At 36.2% G+C, this 20,219-nt stretch overlaps 1 protein-coding gene across 4 annotated transcripts in view; it reads right to left on the bottom strand.

Annotated features, from left to right (window-relative positions):
- Nucleotides 1–20,219, bottom strand: part of RARS2 (arginyl-tRNA synthetase 2, mitochondrial) — an 80,171-nt gene that overhangs the window by 16,629 nt on the left and 43,323 nt on the right. For all 4 annotated transcript variants that reach the window (XR_008916612.1, XM_056818576.1, XM_001366914.4 and 1 more), the window contains 3 exons: nt 10,188–10,346; nt 9,105–9,211; nt 3,275–3,370 (listed from right to left, as the gene is read on the bottom strand). Coding sequence is in view for 3 of the 4 variants with exons in the window: in XM_056818576.1 (XP_056674554.1) it covers nt 3,275–3,370; nt 9,105–9,211; nt 10,188–10,346 (362 nt within the window). In the remaining variant the exon portion in view is untranslated. The remainder of the gene's footprint in view (nt 1–3,274; nt 3,371–9,104; nt 9,212–10,187; nt 10,347–20,219) is intronic.

Below are 20,219 nucleotides of genomic sequence, written 5' to 3' on the forward strand. Positions count from 1 at the left end.
ACTTCCCTTGAGGTATATCATGCCACTTTTCTCATCAGCAGTGGTTGTTTCAATACATATTGACAACCAGCGTGGCAGAGTAAATAGCGAGTTGTGTAAGTCAGTAAGACCCGAATTCAAATGTCGCCCCTGCTATGCACTGAGGAAGTTCCAACCACTATGGTCCTGAGGCAGCCCCTTCAGAAGATCACAGAGGTGGTGCCAACTTCCCTGAGAGCTCCTTGAACTGATGAAATCATGGGTCTGATCTAAAAAGAAACTGCCAGTGGAGCACACCTCTATGATATATCCCAAAAAGTCACTCTCAACTGTGGCAGATATTTTATCCCAAATAAGAATTTGGCATAGAGTAAGACTTTGTCAATGTGAGGATACAGAAAGGTAATTTATAATTTCTATCTTACACACAAAAGTACTGTTACAATGTGCACAAATTTTACTGTTGCCTTTATAACTGAATGGTAGATGTTGAGAAGGTAAATGGAATCAACAGTACCATCCATGACAAAAGTTTATTTTCTATAGCGTGAATTTATTTGTTCATAAATTTTAAACTATTTATTTATTAAAAAAAAAAGCAAAATAACTTCATATTGGACCTGGGCTATCTAGGGCATAAGAGCAATTTGTTTACATCTAAAATATTTTACAAACCTAATGTAACAACACCTGTACTGTGTAATTTTCTTAATTTCATCAAAGGACCCAAAAAATGTATAGAGGAAAAACTTTGAAAAATCCAGAAAGGCAATGCCAGTATTTTATCCAAATATTGGCAATATCAATATTTTATCCCAAATAAGAATTTGACATAGAGTAAGACTTTGTCAGTCTGAGGGATACAGTTTTATGGCAAAGTCTGATAAGGGGCACTGGGAATGTTTCTAGCCCTTTCTTGGAATTTGTGCTTTCATCTGAAGGCCTATTACATTTTTCTTGGTCATTTTTCTAGTACCACAGGATTGCTAGAATTGAGAAATTTCTTGTAATCCAATATTTATGGTATAAATGGGTGTTCTTCCTTCCTTCCTCCCCATTTGTCCTATTTGACATATAATTGGCATACAAATATACTAAATTAACTCACTGACACAAGAAAGCAAAATATAGATTGATGACTTAAGAAAATGATGAAGATGAAAAAATTATTTGCTGAGAGCTATTTGGAATCACCAATTAGAAAAACCTGGTTGAAGCACATAATACAAGTTGTATGTGCAGTCACAAAAAACTATAGCCCCAGAAATAGGAGGCTTCTTCTTTTTCCTGTTGCACTACCCCAGAATCAAGTTAGCTCAATAAACCTAGCTCATAACTTTTATTTATTTATTTTTAAACTCATACCTTCCTTCTTGGAATCAATACTGCATAACAGTTCCAAGGTAGAAGAGTGGTAAGGGCTAGGCAGTGGGGGTTAGGTGACTTGCCCAGGTCACACAACTAAGACATATCTGAGGCCAGATTTGAATCTAGGACCTCCCAACTTTAGGTCTGGCTCTCAATCCACTCAGCCACCCAGCTGCCCCCCATAATTTTTAATGGACAATTGTCATCAAGTTTCATTCTAATGGCTACTAGCCAAGAATGATGATAAAAAAAGGTGAAAGGATATCTACTTAAGTCATTACCTATATCACTACAATAAGGAAGAGCCTTAAAATAAGATACTGTGTAAGTTGAATGTATGACTTATTCAATAAGCATTTATTAGCTCAAAAGAAACATGAGATGAGCAAATGTAGAGTCCTCTCCATTCCAAATGTTCCTATAGGCCAGCTGTGCCTGACCTATGATAGCTTCCTGAGCCCCGATTGGTCCGATCAGCCACAATTGGCCATACGATACACTAAGCCCAACACAGTGATGTCAAAGGACAAGAGCACCTGGTACATGCCCCACATTGAAGATTCTGGCAGACTGGCAAGCTCAGGCTTATATTTAAGGAATTGAATTTTTCAGCTGGGAAGGGTATGGCCTAGAGAGGGAAGAGCTTTGAGGAAGATACCCATTAAATGGCTAGGACAGCAATCGGTAAAAGACTGAGATCACAGCTAAGTGGGGAGAGAGGAGAGAGAAGCAGATGTGGGCATAGGACTGAACTGACCAGATAGGAAGAGTGAGGGACAGGGAGAAGTGGAAGATCGCAAATCTAATGAACTGGAACCACAGTGAACCCTCAAGAGGAAAAAGGCTTGGAATGCAGGAGCTGCAGGATTTTCCTCAAGCAGGAGGATGACACACTCCTGGAATTTCAAATCCTTCCCAGCTTGGCTCCAACACACAGCCCCCTTCTGCGTGTCTAACCTAACTGGCCTTCATGCTCTCACACACAATGCTTCCCTCTCTGGTCTCTGAGGCGTTGCTTTAGTTGACTCACATGCACTTGCACCTCCTTTCTGTCTTTAAAATCCTGTTTCTCCATGAACACTTTCCTTTAATCCCCCCTCCCCAGCTCCCGCAATCCTTTCCACTAATTCATTTCGTGTGTGTGTGTGTGTGTGTGTGTGTATCTGTGTTTTTGTGTGTATACATGTAGATATTTTATCCTGTATGTGTATATACATGAATATACATGCATGTGTATATAACCATGTTGTGTATATATACACACATACCCAGATATCGATCTATGTATTTATGTCCTGTACAAACTTCTATCCATTTGTTTCCACTAAAGACATGTAAGTTCCATGAGGGGAGGATCTGTTCCTTTTGTGCTGTCTCAGGTAGTAGGTTTTTAATAACAATTTGTTGATTGATATTAGGGATGCTGTCAATTTTAGGATACTTATTTTTAGGGAAGATATCTGAAACAGAAAATATTTACTTTAAATTCAGAATTTATTTAGCCAATGGCTGGGGAAATCTTGTGGTATTGAACTCTAAATATGCTTTGGTGTCCAAGAGATTTCTTAACCAGGATCTTCCACATCAACCAGTCAACAAGAAGCATTGACTAAGCGACTACTACTGTGCCAGATGCTGTGCTGAGTGCAGGGGATACAAAAAAATGTAAGAAACAGACCCTGCTCCCAAGGAGCTCCATTTCTCCATTCATTAGTCTGATCATAATTAACGTCCCCCCCCCCCCCCCCCGAATAATGGCCCCTGATTTCAGCAGGTAATGAAGCATGCTCTAGAATTTTACAGGCTTTCTCCAAATGATCTGTGAAGTACCTCCTAGCTCTTAATCCATGGTCTCCACATTCACTACTGATCAAAGAACATATGAAAACACACATGTCTGAAGGTCATTCTTGAAGAAGTCACCAACCTGGTTGCATAAAGAGAAGTCCCATTACTTCGCATTACAGTGCAGCTCAAGGAAGGGTCTCCTTTTCCAGAGAGATCTATGACAGCTGTTCCTTTTCTAGAAATTAAAAAAGTAAAACATGGAATAATGAAATGCAATATGGATGGTTTAATAAGCTAAAATCCATTGCTTAAAAGAATAAAATTAGAATTCTTTTTGGAAATTTAAAAGCCAATATTTGTGGTGGTTCCTCCTTGCCCAAAAAATACCATTTCTAACACAAAACTCTTAACAATAATCAATTTTAGTTTCAACTATTAATATGAAAGATGGAGATTATGGATATATTTTAAAAGAGGAAGCATGACTCAATATTTGAGAAGGAAATGGTAATCAACTTAAAATTTGTATTATGTTATACTGTCAGACCATGTGGCCTTGGGTAGGTTCCTTAAAAAACACACACACACACACAGTTATAGGCCGTTTTATTATGGAAATGCTAAATAGAAACTGCAGTATAAACTGAAATGTATAGCTAAGTGGCACAGTGGATAGAGCATTTGGCCTAGAGTTCAAAAGACCTAACTTCAAATCTGGCCTCAAATATTTAAATAACTGAGTGACCCTAAGGAAATCACTTAAGTTCTGTTTGCCCCAGTTTCCTCATCTGTAAAATGGCAATAATCATAGCAACTACCTCCTAGGGTTGTTGCAAAAAGCAAATGAGACAATAATTGTAGAGAGCTTAGCACAGTGCCTGGCACACAGTAAGCACTATATAAATATTAGCTCTTACTAATATTAGTAATTATTTAATGGAATATAATTGTGTTGCAAGGAATATATATGAAGTCTTGAGAGGAACATGTGGAATTATATGAAATGATGCAGGAAAACAAGATCAGAAGAACATAAACCATAACTACAATATAATCAAATCAATACTGAGAGACAATAAAATTCCAATTAATGGTAGCACCACAGTACCGAAGATAAAGGACAAAACCTTTCTGTTACAGATCAACAAACTAGCTTTTGAAGAATTGAACTTTATAAGGTGGCTTGCTTGGATATTTGTTAACAGATGTGGATTGTGTCAAAACAAAATCAATTAATTTTTAATTTTTTAAGAGGACACTATTCTCTAAATTCCCAAGTTGTAAAGTAATAAAGCAGCATCCAAGTAAAAAGAAAGACAACCTTGTAGCACAAAGCAAAATCCAGCTTCTTCAACAATATCTAATAATTGATACAAGATTAATTTCTAGAATCAATCCAATGTGTTGTCAAACGTAAAGTACAAAATAAACCCAAACAAGTATTTATGAAACACCTAACATGTATCAGTTACTGTATTAGAAACAGAAACACAGAAATGAAACTCAGCTCTTGATGAGCTGACAATCGATTAGGAGGAGAGTATTATGCATTAAGACTTAAAATCAAAATAAATATATGGCTCTTTCTTATTTTAGTGGTAATAAGGAGAGGTAGTAAGGGAGAGGATGAGAAAAGACTCATGTAGAAAGTATTGTCTGAATTTAGCTTTGAGGGAAACTTTGTATGCTAAGAGGCAAAGATGAGGAAGAAAGGCATTCTGTTCCCAGAGATGTGAGCATGACACGTGTTATATGAGCATTAAGGCCAATGTGGCTGGGCTGTAATATCCATGACGGGGGAGTAATCTCTAGTAAGGCAGGCTGGATCCAGGTGGTGAAGGATTTTAAATGTCAAACATAAAAATTTGTTCTTGATCATAAATGAGCTAGACATGGGAATGACATACCTAATACTTTTTTTTAGGGAATAATTTACTTCAATTTTGTGCTGCTGACATTAACTTCTATAACATTGAAAAATTACAAACAAGTATATATACATGATCAATTGATTGTTTTTTATCAACCTTGTCATCTAGGTGGTATAGCAAGTATTATAATTCCATTTTTAATGTTGAGAAAACCAAAGCTCAGAGAAGCTAAGGGCTCTGACCCAGACCACAAAGTTCTCAAAAGTGATAGTTTGGATTTGGAAAAACAGGTCCTCTGATAACAAGTCTTAGACCTCTTTCCAGTTGGTCAGTAAGCATTTATTGAGCTATATCTAGGTGACAAGGACTGTCCTAAGTGCTAGAGATACAAAGAAAGGCAAAAGACAGACCCTTCCCCTCAAGGAGTTTATAATAACTGGGGAGAACAAAACAAACAAACATATTCAAATAAGATCCATACTGTAAACCTCAAAATTTCTTAGACTTATAAATGTTGGAAATTTCACCATTGGGAAATTTCATACTTGGAAAATTTCTTACTGATAGTCTATTGGAATGTGAACCCCATTGGCATGGGAGGTTCCTCCTCCTCCCTTCTTAAGATTACTTTAGGACAGAAACCTTTTGCTGAACAATGGAAAGGGCTTTGACCTATGCTTAAGCATAGAACAGGAAGTTCTTTGAGTCATGATTGATTTTAGAAGTGATACAATAGAGATACTTGGAATGACAGAACCAGGTCTTGGAACTTCCAATCTCCACCCTACTCAGGGTAACAGGATTTAGGAAGGGCTGCAGCATAGATCAAGATTTAATTATTTGAGAATATGACCTTCAACAGACATGTGCAAAGCCACAGACCTCTGGGCGGTCCTGGGTTAAGGTAGAGCCACCATTGGCACAGGGAAGACATGGACAGTGATTGGTAGATGTGAGAACTGAGGGGAGGGAACTTGGATGGTTTCCTTAAAGATAGGGGGGTCTGAGGACGGAGGGGGTTGGTTGGAGAGGTTTTGGCTCTGAGAGGTTGTGCTGGCTCTGAAGGAAGCTGCTCTGAAGGAAGCTGGAGGTGGAGGCCCCTGAGACTGTTTCTCCATTTTGGTCACATGAGTAATAGGGACTGATCTCCTTTTCTTTGCCTCAGCTATCTAAGGGCTTGGGCCTTTTGGCCCAGCCTAACAGAAGGGGTATTTAAGCCCTATTCCCTTCTCTCCCCTTTCTCTCTCCCTCTCTCTCTCTATCTCTAATACCTTTCTTCCTCCTGTTTGTAATTAAACTTTATAAAAGGTTGACTGCTGACTTGAGTTTTCATTTAGGAATTACATAGCTGAATTCCTTGGCGACCTTAAATTAATATATATCAGTCTTTTAAAGTGATTTCCTTGTCACAATACCAGGCAGCTGGGGGGATGAGTGTACTGAGATCTAGGCCTAGAGATGGGAGATCCTGGGTTCAAATCCAATCTCAGACACTAGCTGTATAACCCTGGGCAAGTCATTTAATCCTAACCCTTACCACTCTTCTGCCTTGGAACTAAGACATAGAATTGATTTTAAGATGGAAGTAAAGGTTAAAAAAAAATCTATACTAAATAAGAAATAATTTACAAAGAGAAAGCACTAGATCTAAGAGGCATTAGGAAAAGCTTTCCATAGAAGGTGGGACATTAATTGGGAGTCAAAGGAAGCCTGAGAAACCAGTAGGAGGAGGCCAGGAGGGAGCATTGCAGGGAGGGATGGAGAAGACAAAAATGTCTAGAGCTCAGAGACAGTGCCAGGAGAAGAGTAGTCTGAGGGGTATGTGGAAGTGGAAGACAAAGTATAAGGAGGATGGAAAACTGCGGAGAAGTTGGGGGATGCTGGGTGAGGATGAGCTCAGCCAGAGAATTTGAACTTGATTTGGGAGGAGACAGGGAGCCACTGGAGTTTATTGAGTATGCTATCACCCAATTTAGCAAACGAAGCCATTCATAATATAATGATAACATATTATGAATAATGTATGTTTAAAAATGTTCATAATTTAATGACACTGGAATAATGCTTTACTTTTTATAAAATAATATATGTGGTGTTTTATAATGTATGGAACATTTAAAAATACATTAGCACAACTGATTCTTACAATAACCTTATGAAATAGTTAGTAGACATCACTCAGAATGTCCACGAGGAGTTTTTAAGCACTTTCCATATCCCAGGCTCTATGCTAAACTCTGGGAATATGAGAGGCAAAAACATGGTTCCTGTGTGCAGAGAGCTCACAGTCCAATGGGGAAGTCAAATTGCAAATAAACATGTACACATAAGATAAACACATTCCCCATTATCAATGGAAGGTAAATTCATAGGGCAGCCTGGGAACCCAGTGGATAGAATGCCAGGCCTGGAGTCATCTGGCCTCAGATACATATATAACCCTGAGTTATATAACCCTGGACATGTTACTTTTCCTCTGTCTCAGTTTCCTCATCTGTAAAATGGAGATAATAACAGCACTTGCTTCCCAGAGTTGTTGTGTCAAATGAGATAATCTTTGTAAAATGCTTGGCACAGTGCCTGGCACATAACAAGTGCTATGTAAATGCTTGTTCGCTTCTTTTGTAGCATCACCATCCTGCTGTGCTTTCCAACTACAGATGTCCCGAAGGGACTCGGGCCCTCTTCTCTTCTATTTTTATTCATTTTCTCTTAGTGGCATTACCAGTTTCCCTGGGTCTCATATCAATATTTATATAGATAACTTGAAGATCTGTATTTGGCCTCTGTCTTTTTTTTTTTTTTTGAGCTCCACTTTGGCATCATTCATTGCCTCCGATACATTTACACATGGATATCCCATGGGCTCCTCAGATCTAATACAGCAGAACTCATCTTCTAAATGTCTTTCATCGCTGCTGAGGGTATGACCACTTTCTGGTTTCCAGGGTTTCATCATTAGGGCCAACTTTAATTTCTCACTCTCCCTCACCTTGCATGTCCAACCAGTTGCCAAGTGTTGTCCAATTTGTTTCCCAACATTTCTCCCTTCCATCTTCTTTTCTCCAATCCAGTCCCCAACTGGGCATGACTCCAGTTGAGGTTCTTGTCACCTATGACCTGAACTCTTCCTCAGCAGCCTCCTAATTGGTCTCTTCCTTCTCCAATCCAATCTACAAAAATCTGCTAAGTGATATTCCTAAAGGGTATCTCTTACACTTGAGGAGAAAAGAGTCATCATCAACTGAAGAAGAATAAAGGGAGGTTCTCTGGAATATACAGTCTAACTTGAGCTACCCATTACCCTCTAAAGTCAAACAGAAATTTCTCTGAACAGCATTTAAAACTCTTCACTAACAGACTCCAACCTACCTTTTCAGACTATTACACTCCTCTTCATACAAGTTTTATCACTGGCCTTCATGCAATCTAGGGTCCAATCAAGCCAGACAGAAAGGAATGTGTTCAAATCCCATTTTGGATATTTACTAGCTATATGATCCTAGGAAACTCACTTAACCACTGTAAGCCTCAGTTTCCTTATTTGTAAAATGGGAATAATAGTTTCTAGCTCGAATGAAATATATTTAAAGTACCTTAAAGTGCTATGTGTTAACTATTATTATTTGTACAACCTGCCCCCCCCCCCCCATGCCTTTAGAACACTGCTTCTTCACCTATTCCTAAGAATCCTGAAATTCCTTAAATAGTTTAACTCAAGCACTACCTCCTATGTGGACTCCCTTGATTCCCCATTGGCTAGTGTTTTCCCTCACAAACAAAATAAAACAAAACTAAAAACCCTACCTTATATGTATCATGTTGTCTCCACTAATAAAACATCATTTTTCATAGGAAGTGCTTAATAAATAACTTGCTAATTGTCTGATCATGCCATTAAGCAGCTGTGAGATATCAGGCAAATTAATTGGTACTTTGGTTTTCTCAACATAAAATGGGAATAACATCAATTCTTTGTCACTATATTGTTCCATATATGAAATCACTTTGAAAAATTGAAGTACTTTATTACTAAAATAATATATCCATTTCAAAGTGTACTACTTAATGAGCAAAAAAAAATTATTTTGATCATACTTTGTTCTCTGTAGGAGTCCTTTCTTGTCCAACAACCTTAAGACTTCCCGGGATTTCTCTCGATAAAATGATTCTCCTGAATATTCATCAAAATGCACTCCTAGTCTCTATAAAGTTCCAGAAACAAAAAGTCAGGGTAAAATGTAAAATTCAACTCTTTGTAAGATAGAGGTTGGGTTGCCCTACTGTCCCATAAAAGGACAAAAGAAGAAAACTTGATTTATATTTAAATAAAACTAAAAATTAGGCTGTTCCTCTAATCTATCAAAGAAAAGAAAAAAGGTTCCATATTTCTAGGCCAAGAATGACATAGAAGTGGTATATTTACATTCTGGAAGAGAGGAATCATCTGATTTTCCTTAAGAACAATTTATCTTACTGTTCAATGTTTTGGAGTTCTAACAATGGGGGCTTTAGGGGGAGTTATTCCTCTAGACATAAACAGATAATAAATTGGAATGGGATGCTAAAGAAGATAAAAATCACACACAATGAAAGCCATGATACTTGTGTTAATTGGGACATAATAGCTTTTTTTTTGAAACCTATTACAAAAAAGGTTCGTATTAGTTATTTTTTAATGGTTTTGTGTTAAGTCCTAGCTTCAGGTAACTCCATGAAAATATTACATTTTCACAGCTATGGTAATCATGCAAACAAAGTATAAAGAACCCATCTGACCAGTATGTTTTGAGATAATGATTAATATAAAACAAAACCCTAACATCAAGTTTTGGGGCCCTGTCGGATAAGAAAGAGATTAAATTCTGTTTATAACTATCAGAGGCAGAGTCTAATGAGGAAAAAGGGGAAAAAAAGTAAGAAGAGATGAGGAGAAAGGGTAGGGGAGAAGAGATTGAGAGAGAAGGGAAAAAGATGAAGGAGAAGAATTTAAATCACAGGGGAATAGTAAAGGACATCTTCAAATAACCTAAGTTTTATTTAATGTTTCTCAAAATCAAAGGTCATTTAAATAAGTAACTAAATGGTAACTCAAGGAAGTGCCTAACCCAGGGTTTGCGTAAGTGCACAGGCTCTACCTCATATTGCCTCACACTGTGATCAGGAGTGGCCTCCACATACCTTGTAAATCTGGACATACTCTTTAATGCTCAAGTCCCGAAATTTTTGCCACAATGAAAGTGCTTGCTTGTCACCTGCTTCTAGTTGATGAAAGAACTCACGGGCTGATTTCTCCACATTTTCATCATCTGCTGCTTCCTTATTAACTTGTACATAAACCTAAAAACAAACAGGAAACAAGAAAAGAACACTGATGAATCATTAAAATAATCATCAAAGGAGAGCAGAAAGAAGTTCTAGGCAACACAGAGAAGCAGGGCAGAATAGGACTTAGTCTTTTTCTATTCTGTATTGGGAAAGGTTCATGTTTGTCATTGGTGGTCAAGCTTGTAGTAATAAAAAGGAAAATTTAAAAAATACAATGCATTATTGTCATCTTTAACAAGGAAAAGAACAACAAATGCCACAGAGAAAAAATAAATCACACATTACAAAGGAAGATTCACTTAAAAGTTACAAAACAACCTGACTGCATAACTTGCCTTCTTTTTCAAAATGTCAATTTAATTTCTCTGGTATTACTTTGGGAAAAGGTTAAAGGAAGTGAAGCTGTTCAGTTTAGAGAAAAGAAGGCAGGTTATTATTTTTATGAAGATCCTGGCTGGCTAAAAAGAAGATCCAAGTTTAACAAAATTATCAGAATGAACTTCAGGGAAACCGTTTGGCATCTCACTTTTTGGACAAAAGCAAGGGGCAACAATCTGTCTTAGATGACTTAGTCATTCACTGACCCAGATTCAGACATAACCAATGTATGGTTTTCACTTTTATTTGTTACAAGGGAAGATTAAAAAAATTATTATTTTTTTTTGCAGGGGGAGAATTGTAGGGGAGGAATGAGCTGGTGACAGCATGGAGATAAAAAAAGAAAGAAAACTGATAAAGCATTTTTAAAATGTGCAGAAAAGAGCAGAAGGCAGTTCAACGAAAGTCACAAATAGGGTAACTTTGAAACTAGATTGTTGAATATATTTATTCATATATACGTTTAAATACCCCTACTATCCAGCCCTCCTGAATGATTACTTTTCATTTAAAGTTAAAACTGAACTCTGGACTTCTTTCTATTCCTTACATGCCAGTAATGCCATTTCCTATCTCCACTTTTATACTAATCATCTCACATGCTTAGAAAACACTCCTTTTCTTTCTCTACCTCAGTCTCTTCCCTTGAGCAGTTCAAGGACTATTTTCTGCAAGAAGCATTTCTTGATTTACACTGCTCCCCTCATAAGTGTCCTCCCTCCCTAACTATATCCATTAGAATGTAAAGTATTTTTGAATAGAGATTAAAACTATTCATTGTATTTCTATCCAGTCAAGAAGCATTTAAGCAATGAAAGCACTTGCTATGTGCTAAGCACAAAGAAAGGTGAAAATGGTCCTTGTTGTTAAGAAGTTCATGGTCTAACAGGAAGTTAACATGCAGAGGCTGTTCAAAAAAACACACATGGGGAATATTGGAAATAAATTTGGGGGAAAGTACAAGCACTAAGAAAAAAGGATTTACTAAACACTTATTATGTGATAGGAACTATGCTAAGTGCTTTACAAACATTCTCATTTGATCCGAACAACCCTGACTGCTCTTATGATCCCATTTTACAGTCAAGGAAACTGGGACAGATGGAGGTTACATGACTTGCTCGGGGTCACACAGATAATAAGTGTTTGAGAAGGTACTTATCCATTCCATTACTAACTGGAGAAGATGCGATCTTAGCTGATATTTGAAGGAAGCCAGAGAAGTTAGGAGGTGGGGTTGAGGACAAAGACCATTCTAGGCAGCTAAAGAGAATGCATTTAGAATATCTCCAGCACTTAGCATAGTTCCTGGCACTTAAATATTGATTGATTGATGAATCAATAGAGATCCTATATCTCTAACTGTATAATATATTATTGTGATTATGATATAGCTTCAGTTATTTATATATGGGATATGCCCTTACTATACACAAAGTTCCATGGGGGCAAGAATTATACAAATGTTCTGTCTTAACAAGGGTCTAGCACTCTATAAATATTATTTTACTAATGAAAAATCAAAGGGCAGGAAAGTGCATAAGCTGTAGATTTCCCAGTTCCTGTCCTACCCATCCTTCTGTTGCCTGATTAAATAGAGTGTAAGTATTAGTACATTGTTTACCTTTCACACATATTGCTTTATACATGGCATATATAGGCACATAATGCCAACACAAAAAATATTTCTCCTAAAATTTCAGAACTATCAAGAAGTGTTGGAAATATATATTTTAAAACCTCAAAGCAAGATTCTTGAAACTGTCTTGATTAGGTAATTGCATATCTATTAACTTAATAGGCCCAGAAATTTTGGAGAGCATAATAGTATTAAGACATTGAAAAATGAAAAATTCCTCTAGGGTCTGTTTTGCTTTCTTTAAGTTGAGAGTAAAAGTATTCCAACTCCCTCTTCTATCCTCTAAAAAAACCTCTCCAAATCCTTCCTGAAATCATTATAACAAGATTAAAGATTTTTGGCATTTGTTTAAACTGCAGATTGCTTAAAATCACATGGCATAGAATATCAAACAGCACAATAGGGCAACTTAAGTAAGCATTTATCAAACAGTCTGCAACATAAAAAAAGTGTGAGGCTAATTCTATCAACATTTATCATGGTTTGGGGAAAAAATTATTGCTTCATGAAATAGATTTAAGACAATGCAGCTCTAAAATTAAAGGCATGAATTTTTAATTTACAGTTGCTATAAGTCCTTTAGTTGGAGAATGTCTACTTTGAAGACTGTTTGGGAGGTTCATTTAAGAACAAGAAAATACAGATGAAGTTATTAAATTGGAATTTTGATATTGAAACAGATGCAGTTTAGGGTTCCCTCCCTCCCAATCTATTTCAATGCCTAACTGGAGTTTCTCTCCTCTCCAAGTCTTTTCATACAGCTGCAAAAACAGATTTTATTATAGCACAGATCGTACAATGTTATACTCTTACTGAAGAAGCTGCAGTGGCTCCCTGCTTATTTCAACCTATTTCAGGCTATTATACACTATTCCCCTAACATGGGTGTTCTAGCCAAGCCAGTCCCTGTATTCACCATTCCATCCCTATTCCCCCACCTTTGCACAGGCTGTCCCCAGGCTTGGAAGGCCCTCCCTCTTTATTTTTCCCTCTCAGAATCCCTACTGGTTACTTCAGAGTTGAGATCTAGAATCCTCCTCAAGCCTGTTTCTGTCTCCCCGGTAGTTAGCACTCTCCCTCAGAAATGGCTTGGCATCACACTATCCACCTCCAAAGAAATAACTGCTGAGTCAGATGGATGCAGATCAAAGCAGACTCTCTGTCCCATCGACGTATTTACAATTTTATTTGGGGGTTTGGTATGGTATGAGTGTGCTTTTACGACATGACCAATATGAAAGTGTGCTTTGCATGATAATATGCATATGGCCCAGATCAAATTGCTTACTGTCTCTGAGTAGTGGAAAGTTAGGGAAAGAGGGAGACAGTTTGGATCTTTTAATTTTGTCAAAAGTATGTTGAAAATTATTATTACATGTAATTGGGAAGGTAAAATATCTTTGAATAAAAAAAATACTTTTGCCATTACTTTATATATGTAGCTGCTAGATCTCTACCAACAAAATGCAAACTCCCTGATGCACTATTCATTTTCTCCATTCCTAATGCTTAGTACAACACGTGGTACTTGGTGAGTGTTTATACATGTTTTTGGACTTTTTCAATGTATCAATCAGTTGTCCTATTTCTTCCCCTCATCTTTTTCTTTCCTTCCTTGTCTTAAATATATATATATATAAAATTTTTGTTATAAGGGATGGATTTCTGGGAGAGAGTGAGGAAGGGATACTGAAGTTAACAACAATAACTTTTATATGAATCTTATGTATCAGCATTGCGTGAAGCACTTTACAAATATTGTCTCATTTGACCTTCACAACAATTACAGAAGGTAAGTTCTGTTATTATACCTGTTTTACAGATGAAGAAGCTGAGGCAAGCAAAGTTTAAGTGGCTTGCCCAGAGTTTCTACAGCTAGTAAATGTCTAAGGCCACTATGATAATGTAAAAATAAGAAAGCATTAATAAAAATTTATATTAAAAAATTTACCTCACAAAGCTGTTGTGAGGATCAAGTGAGTTAACATATGTAACCTTAAAGTGCTCTTAAAAAACATGTTCTACCACTATTTAGTGGAATGAAATCATTCTATTTTGGTGCTGAGAAAAAATTACCTTAAAGATTAAGTTATGGCAGCATTTTACCATCTGACTTATTTTTTCCCAGGGGACTCAAGTTGTCTAAAAGCTAAATAATAAGTTATTCTATAACAGGCTTCTTTTAAATCAAATCAATTTCCTTTATGGTATGAAGATTCTGCTTTTTTCTCCTAAATTTTTTATCATTTAACATAATTGAACAATAATTAAAATGTTTTTTTAACATGTCAGCACTCCAACATATGAAATCAAACAAAGTAATTTTTATTCTTTAAATGCTTCATTTTCTTTTTTTTAATTTTTATTCTTTTAATAAAACAGAACAACATTAAAAATGTGGAATCCACCTTTTTACATTTAAAACAAAGTGGAGTTAAACAGACAATATAAATTACTACCAAAATACAGAAAGGAAGATGAATATTTGAGCCTTTGGAGAAAACCTGAGAAATTACTTTCCAATGAGGGCATTTTGATAGTGCCCAAGCCAATAATGAATATTTTCCTTTAATTTCCAGTACAAATTCTGAAAAGGCAACATATCTGTCTGTGTCGAGTCCAATTATTTAACATATCAGTCAATTTAGGAAAAAGAATTATTGTAAAACTTTTTCTTTACTTCATGCCAGAAGCAAATTTACACATGTATTTCCAATACTAAGAAATTAGATTTAAATGGCAGCCAATAAAAATCTCTTAAGATACACTACACAAAATAACCTCCCAGGGCAGCTTTCATAGGAAGCATTTCAACTAATCAATAGGAAATTTTCACTTTAACCAACAAATGGTTGCACAAAGAAATATTTTTTTGTTTTTTTGTTCAGGAATACTACTTTATAAGGAAAACAGGCCTATAAGAACATAGAAAAATTAAAGACACAGAGGGGGTATGTATGAAGATAAGGCAAGGTATTATGTACCAGGTACATAATAATTGCAAAAGGAAAATAGCACTTTACTAAAATAATTCTGAAATAATTTACATGGCTGTATTATTTCTTTCTAAATGCTACTTGATGAGTTATTAATCACAACATGATCTCTAGGAAGGTTTTAGTTTAACATAAAACATCCTAATTAGATTTAAGTCCAACTACCAGCACCCATGATAGAGCATAGAATTGGCCAAAATAGTAAATCTGCTCTGGGAAAACAATTCAGAAGCAATATTCAACGATCAATAAAAATCTGTGACTACTATGTGCCAAATACCACACACTATGCAAAGAAGAAAGGAAAATTCTGTCAGTATTAAAGGCAAAAGAGTAACTTTGCAGAATAGGTATGTTGTGCCAGGTTTACCTTTGTGGGTAGTAAATTGTCATTAAGTCAAAGGATTTTCTAATAATGAGTCTGGTTTCTAGCAAGCATCTCCTAGAGAGAAGAAAAATGAAGCACATGTAAGAAGCTACCACATGTGACAACCACATAGAACAAGAGAGAGAGGGAGAGAGAGTCTAAATTTCAGAAGGGCTGAGATAACTACAGCTCTACTATGGTAAATGTATTTAATAAAAACAAGAACAAGTCTAAGCCTACTACCAATACACAGCCCAGAAAGGAATGGCCTTGATGATTCTGCAGATGAAACAGAGGGATGGTGTCATTCAGGAGAAGAGATAAAACAAAGAGATAATGATATCTATTTGTAGAGCATTTTTAAGGCTTAAAAAGCAATTTTCTCATAACAACCCTATGAAGATAGTACAAGTACTTTTAATACAGTAGTTACATAACTGATTTGAAGTCAGAAAGATCCAAGTTCATACGCCATCTCTAACATTTAAGTTGTAATCCTGAGCAAGTCAAAACCACTTTGAACCACATCTATAAAATGGGGATACTAATAACTGAGGCACTTCACTCACAAGGCTATTGTGAGGCTCAAATGAGTATGTAAAGTGATTTGCAAAGTCTAAAGCACTATATAAATGTTAAGCATTATTATTTTCATTTTACAGTTGTGGAAACTGACTTAGGGAAAAGTTTAGTTATTCAACCAAGGGTATCACACAGATATTAAGTGGAAGAACCAGGATTTAAACTCAGCTATACAAAGGATCCAAATTATGGTCTCTATTTTACCATACTCACACAAGAATAAGACCTAATTTCATATAATTGTGCATGAGCGCCAAGACTGATCTTTGTAACGTTCCCCTTTAGTTTGTTATTGTTGTTTTATTGTACATTTTCCTGTAGTGCTTAATAATAAAACAGATTTAATATATGTGAAATAAAAGCTGAGTAGTGATCTTGTGGAACATTCTAAGGAAAGACTCACATCATTACTTGCTGGCCAAGCAGGTTGCTATGGAATCCTATTCTAGAGAGGAAAACTGGTAGCAGCTGGGTATAAATCATTAAGAACAATCCACCAGTTAATGTGAGAATCTGGATAGGAAAAAAGGGCAGATGCAAGATTATAACACACTCTTGTGACCAACATGAAATGAAGGTGATTACTAGAAGTTTTATTAATATTTTTCATGCTTTATGGATCAATTAATTTCTGCATTCATCCATAAATGGATCAGTCTCAATAGGAAATACGACATTTACTTTTTCCCAAATAAATGCTATATTCCCAAAAAACTGGTGGAAAGCTGTATTACCTGTAGTACTATCTGAATGAAATAAACTGGAGCAACAAAATAAGGCACTGGAATAACTAAATGAACTAACCTGGAAATATGAATAGGGAGTACAGAAGCTGAATTATATTTTTCATTCATTCAGCATGAGCCAGGTCTTTATTAATCTCATATTTCCAGTTTAAAACCACAGAAAAGATGTAAATAATATGAAAAAGGGATCAAAATGACAAAAAAAGGGCATTGTGAAATATACCTCATGAAAGAGGGAAAGAAATGTAAACATCTATTTTTTTTTAAATTATTAGTCACTCCCCAAATTGATTTAACATCCTGAGTACTCCCAACTTTGTGTTTACCCTGTCTCCACCATGTTATCAGTGTTGGATGAGGCCCTGAATTGCCAGGACAGAAGAACAAAGTATTATGCAATAATAGATGGGTTATTTCGAGACATACCACAGAGAATTGTCTGAAGGCATGTCTGGTATCCTTCTGGTAGTGCATCCTAGCTTTTTGAATGGATGTCACTTATTACTTGAGGATTTGGAGAAAGCTCTTAAGTGTATTGAAATTTGAAAATAATGTGGAGACAATTATTCATTTGACTTAAAAGTTTATATGTGAAGAAATTTACAGTGGCAAACAATTGCTTTAAAAATGGAAAATAGTCTCTCTAAAGAATTAGCATAAAAATATAATAATCTATAGGCTGCCACTTTAAGTTGATGAATTTGCTGTAATTCTATTCTATAACAACCACAGGAGCAGCAGGAGGAGAATGAGTTCAAATTTAATCCATCCCTCTAGATTGTTTGATGCCATTTATATACAAATGGAAAGGTATAACGGCAGAGCCCCTTCATCTTTTTCATATGTTCCCTCTAGAAACAAACTGGAGAAAATATTACCAAAAACTAAAAGCAGAACAGATAATTTCTCTCTTCCATGTTCCTTATTCATAAATTCCTCCAATCAATTATGATCCTTTTGTATGTGAAATGAAATGTAATTGAAGTGTCCTATTCTGCCCAACTCTTAAAATGCAGAAAATGAAACAAAATAACATTGAAAGCAATTGATAATTAGGGTTTTATCATTTACACCTTATCAGCTGTTAGAAAAACAGAAAATTTGAAATTTAGAACTCCTTGTGTAAGGTAATTACTTTTCCTGTCATGTTTGATAAAATACCTAAAATGGTCCTTTAATAATGCAGGAAGGTCTCAATGTGCAGTTATTTTTTGTGATGCAGGTGTTCCCTGCTGGCATGAATACTTTCAAAGGTGACTGACTATTCTCTTTAAAAAAGTGCTCCTCAAAAAAAAAAAAGGTTCTCCTCATTTTCCAACAGCTTTAAAAACAGGACAGTTATAATTCTGGGAATAAAGCAGCATATCTTATTTATAGGCAATCATAAAGAAAGGCTATTATGTGAACTCGAATGACCTACAGGAATTGATGTAGAGTGAAAGGAGCAGAACCAGGAGAACATTATACACAGAGACTAATACACTGTGGTACAACCGAATGTACTGGACTTCTCCATTAGTGGCAATGCAGTGATCCTGATAGATTTATGAGAAAGAACACTATCCACATTCAGAGGGAAAACTGGGAACAGAAACACTGAAGAAAAACAAATGCTTGATTACATGGGTTGAGGGGGATATGATTGGGGATGTAGATTCTAAATAAACATCCTAATATAAACATCAACAACCGAAAAAAAGTTTTTGACCAAAGACACATGTAAAATCCAGTAGAATTGCACATCGGTTATGGGAAGGGGTGGGGGGAGGGAAGGAAAAGAATATGATTCTTGTAACCAAGGAATAATGTTCTAAATTGACTAATTAAAACTTAAAAAGTTAACCCATCTGTAAAAAAAAATAAAGAAAGGCAATTAATATTTCAACCTTTTATCTGTCTAAACCTTATTGGGAAAGAGGGCATGTAAAAATGGAGATTTGAACCCTGGACTTCAATTCCCAGAAGTCCTTGGTAGTTCCCAGAATTCCCTAAAATATCACCCTGAGTCCTCACCTGAGTGAGAGAACACAATTTGTATTTAAACTGACTCCACCTATTTTAGCCTCTCTCTGCTTCCGCTGCTAAGCACATGAGGCTTTCTACCTAGCAGGCAAGATGTAGAGTAAGTGGTTGTGAATGAGCTTCGGGCTTAGGCACATGCTTTTCTTATTTTGTATTTTCCTTATTTCTTAATTCTAATAATCTTTAATAAACCCCATAAAATATAATACTTAAAGAAAATAATTATAACTGTTACAGTTATGGTGAACCATGTCGGTTGTGACAAAATACCCTCAATCTTAAATTTCCTAAATCTTTACTAAGTTCAGTCTTTAATAGCTAGTGCCTAGATTTTTTTAAAGCCACATTTCTCCAAGGCTTTTCAGAAAAGTCTCAAGATCTCCTGCCTGCAGCCATCCACTTCAGCAATCTGAACCTATTTGATCCAGCTCTCAATCACCTGATCAAGACCCGTCTACCTAGCTCCAGCAAACTGTAGACTCGGAGCAGATCAGCAGATCAGCAGATTGCTCATTGCCCCAGGCCCAGGACTCACTTCCACCAGCTGGTAAAAACGGGGGTGATTTGTGCACTGGGGGAAAGGGATAACAGAGGGGGAGAAAGAGGAGAAAGAAGAGACTTTTCAAAACAGGAATTTAAAGCATGGCTACTTTAAAAGGATATTTTTTGACTGTACTGATACTTTCATTTATCTCACCTGAGATTCAGGGGAAAAATTCAACTCCCTGCAATTCTTTAGCCAAATTTGAGATTCCTAAAAACCACCCTCACTATGGGGAAGTAGTTAAGTGGCTCAGTGAACTGAGAGCCAGGCCTAGAGACTGGAGGTCCTTGGTTGAAATCTGGCCTCAGACACTTCCCAGGTGTGTGGCACTGGGCAGGTCGCTTGACCCCCATTGGCTAGCCCTTACCACTCTTCTGCCTTCTGACAATAGGCATCTAAATGGATAAAAAAACCAAGGAACTTTAAAGAGACTGGAGGTTATAGTTTTAAGGCATTTCAGACTCCAATGTTTTATAAAAACCTCTGTATTCTATTGCATTTTTCTGATTGTTTTATTTAAGGTTTAACTTTGTGATTTTAAGTTCATATATTACTGCATTCAATACTATTCTGTTACACTGAATCATTTTAATGTACTGGGCTTTAATTAC

The sequence above is a fragment of the Monodelphis domestica genome, chromosome 2 (genome assembly GCF_027887165.1).
Source record: "Monodelphis domestica isolate mMonDom1 chromosome 2, mMonDom1.pri, whole genome shotgun sequence".
Classification (NCBI taxonomy): domain Eukaryota; kingdom Metazoa; phylum Chordata; class Mammalia; order Didelphimorphia; family Didelphidae; genus Monodelphis; species Monodelphis domestica.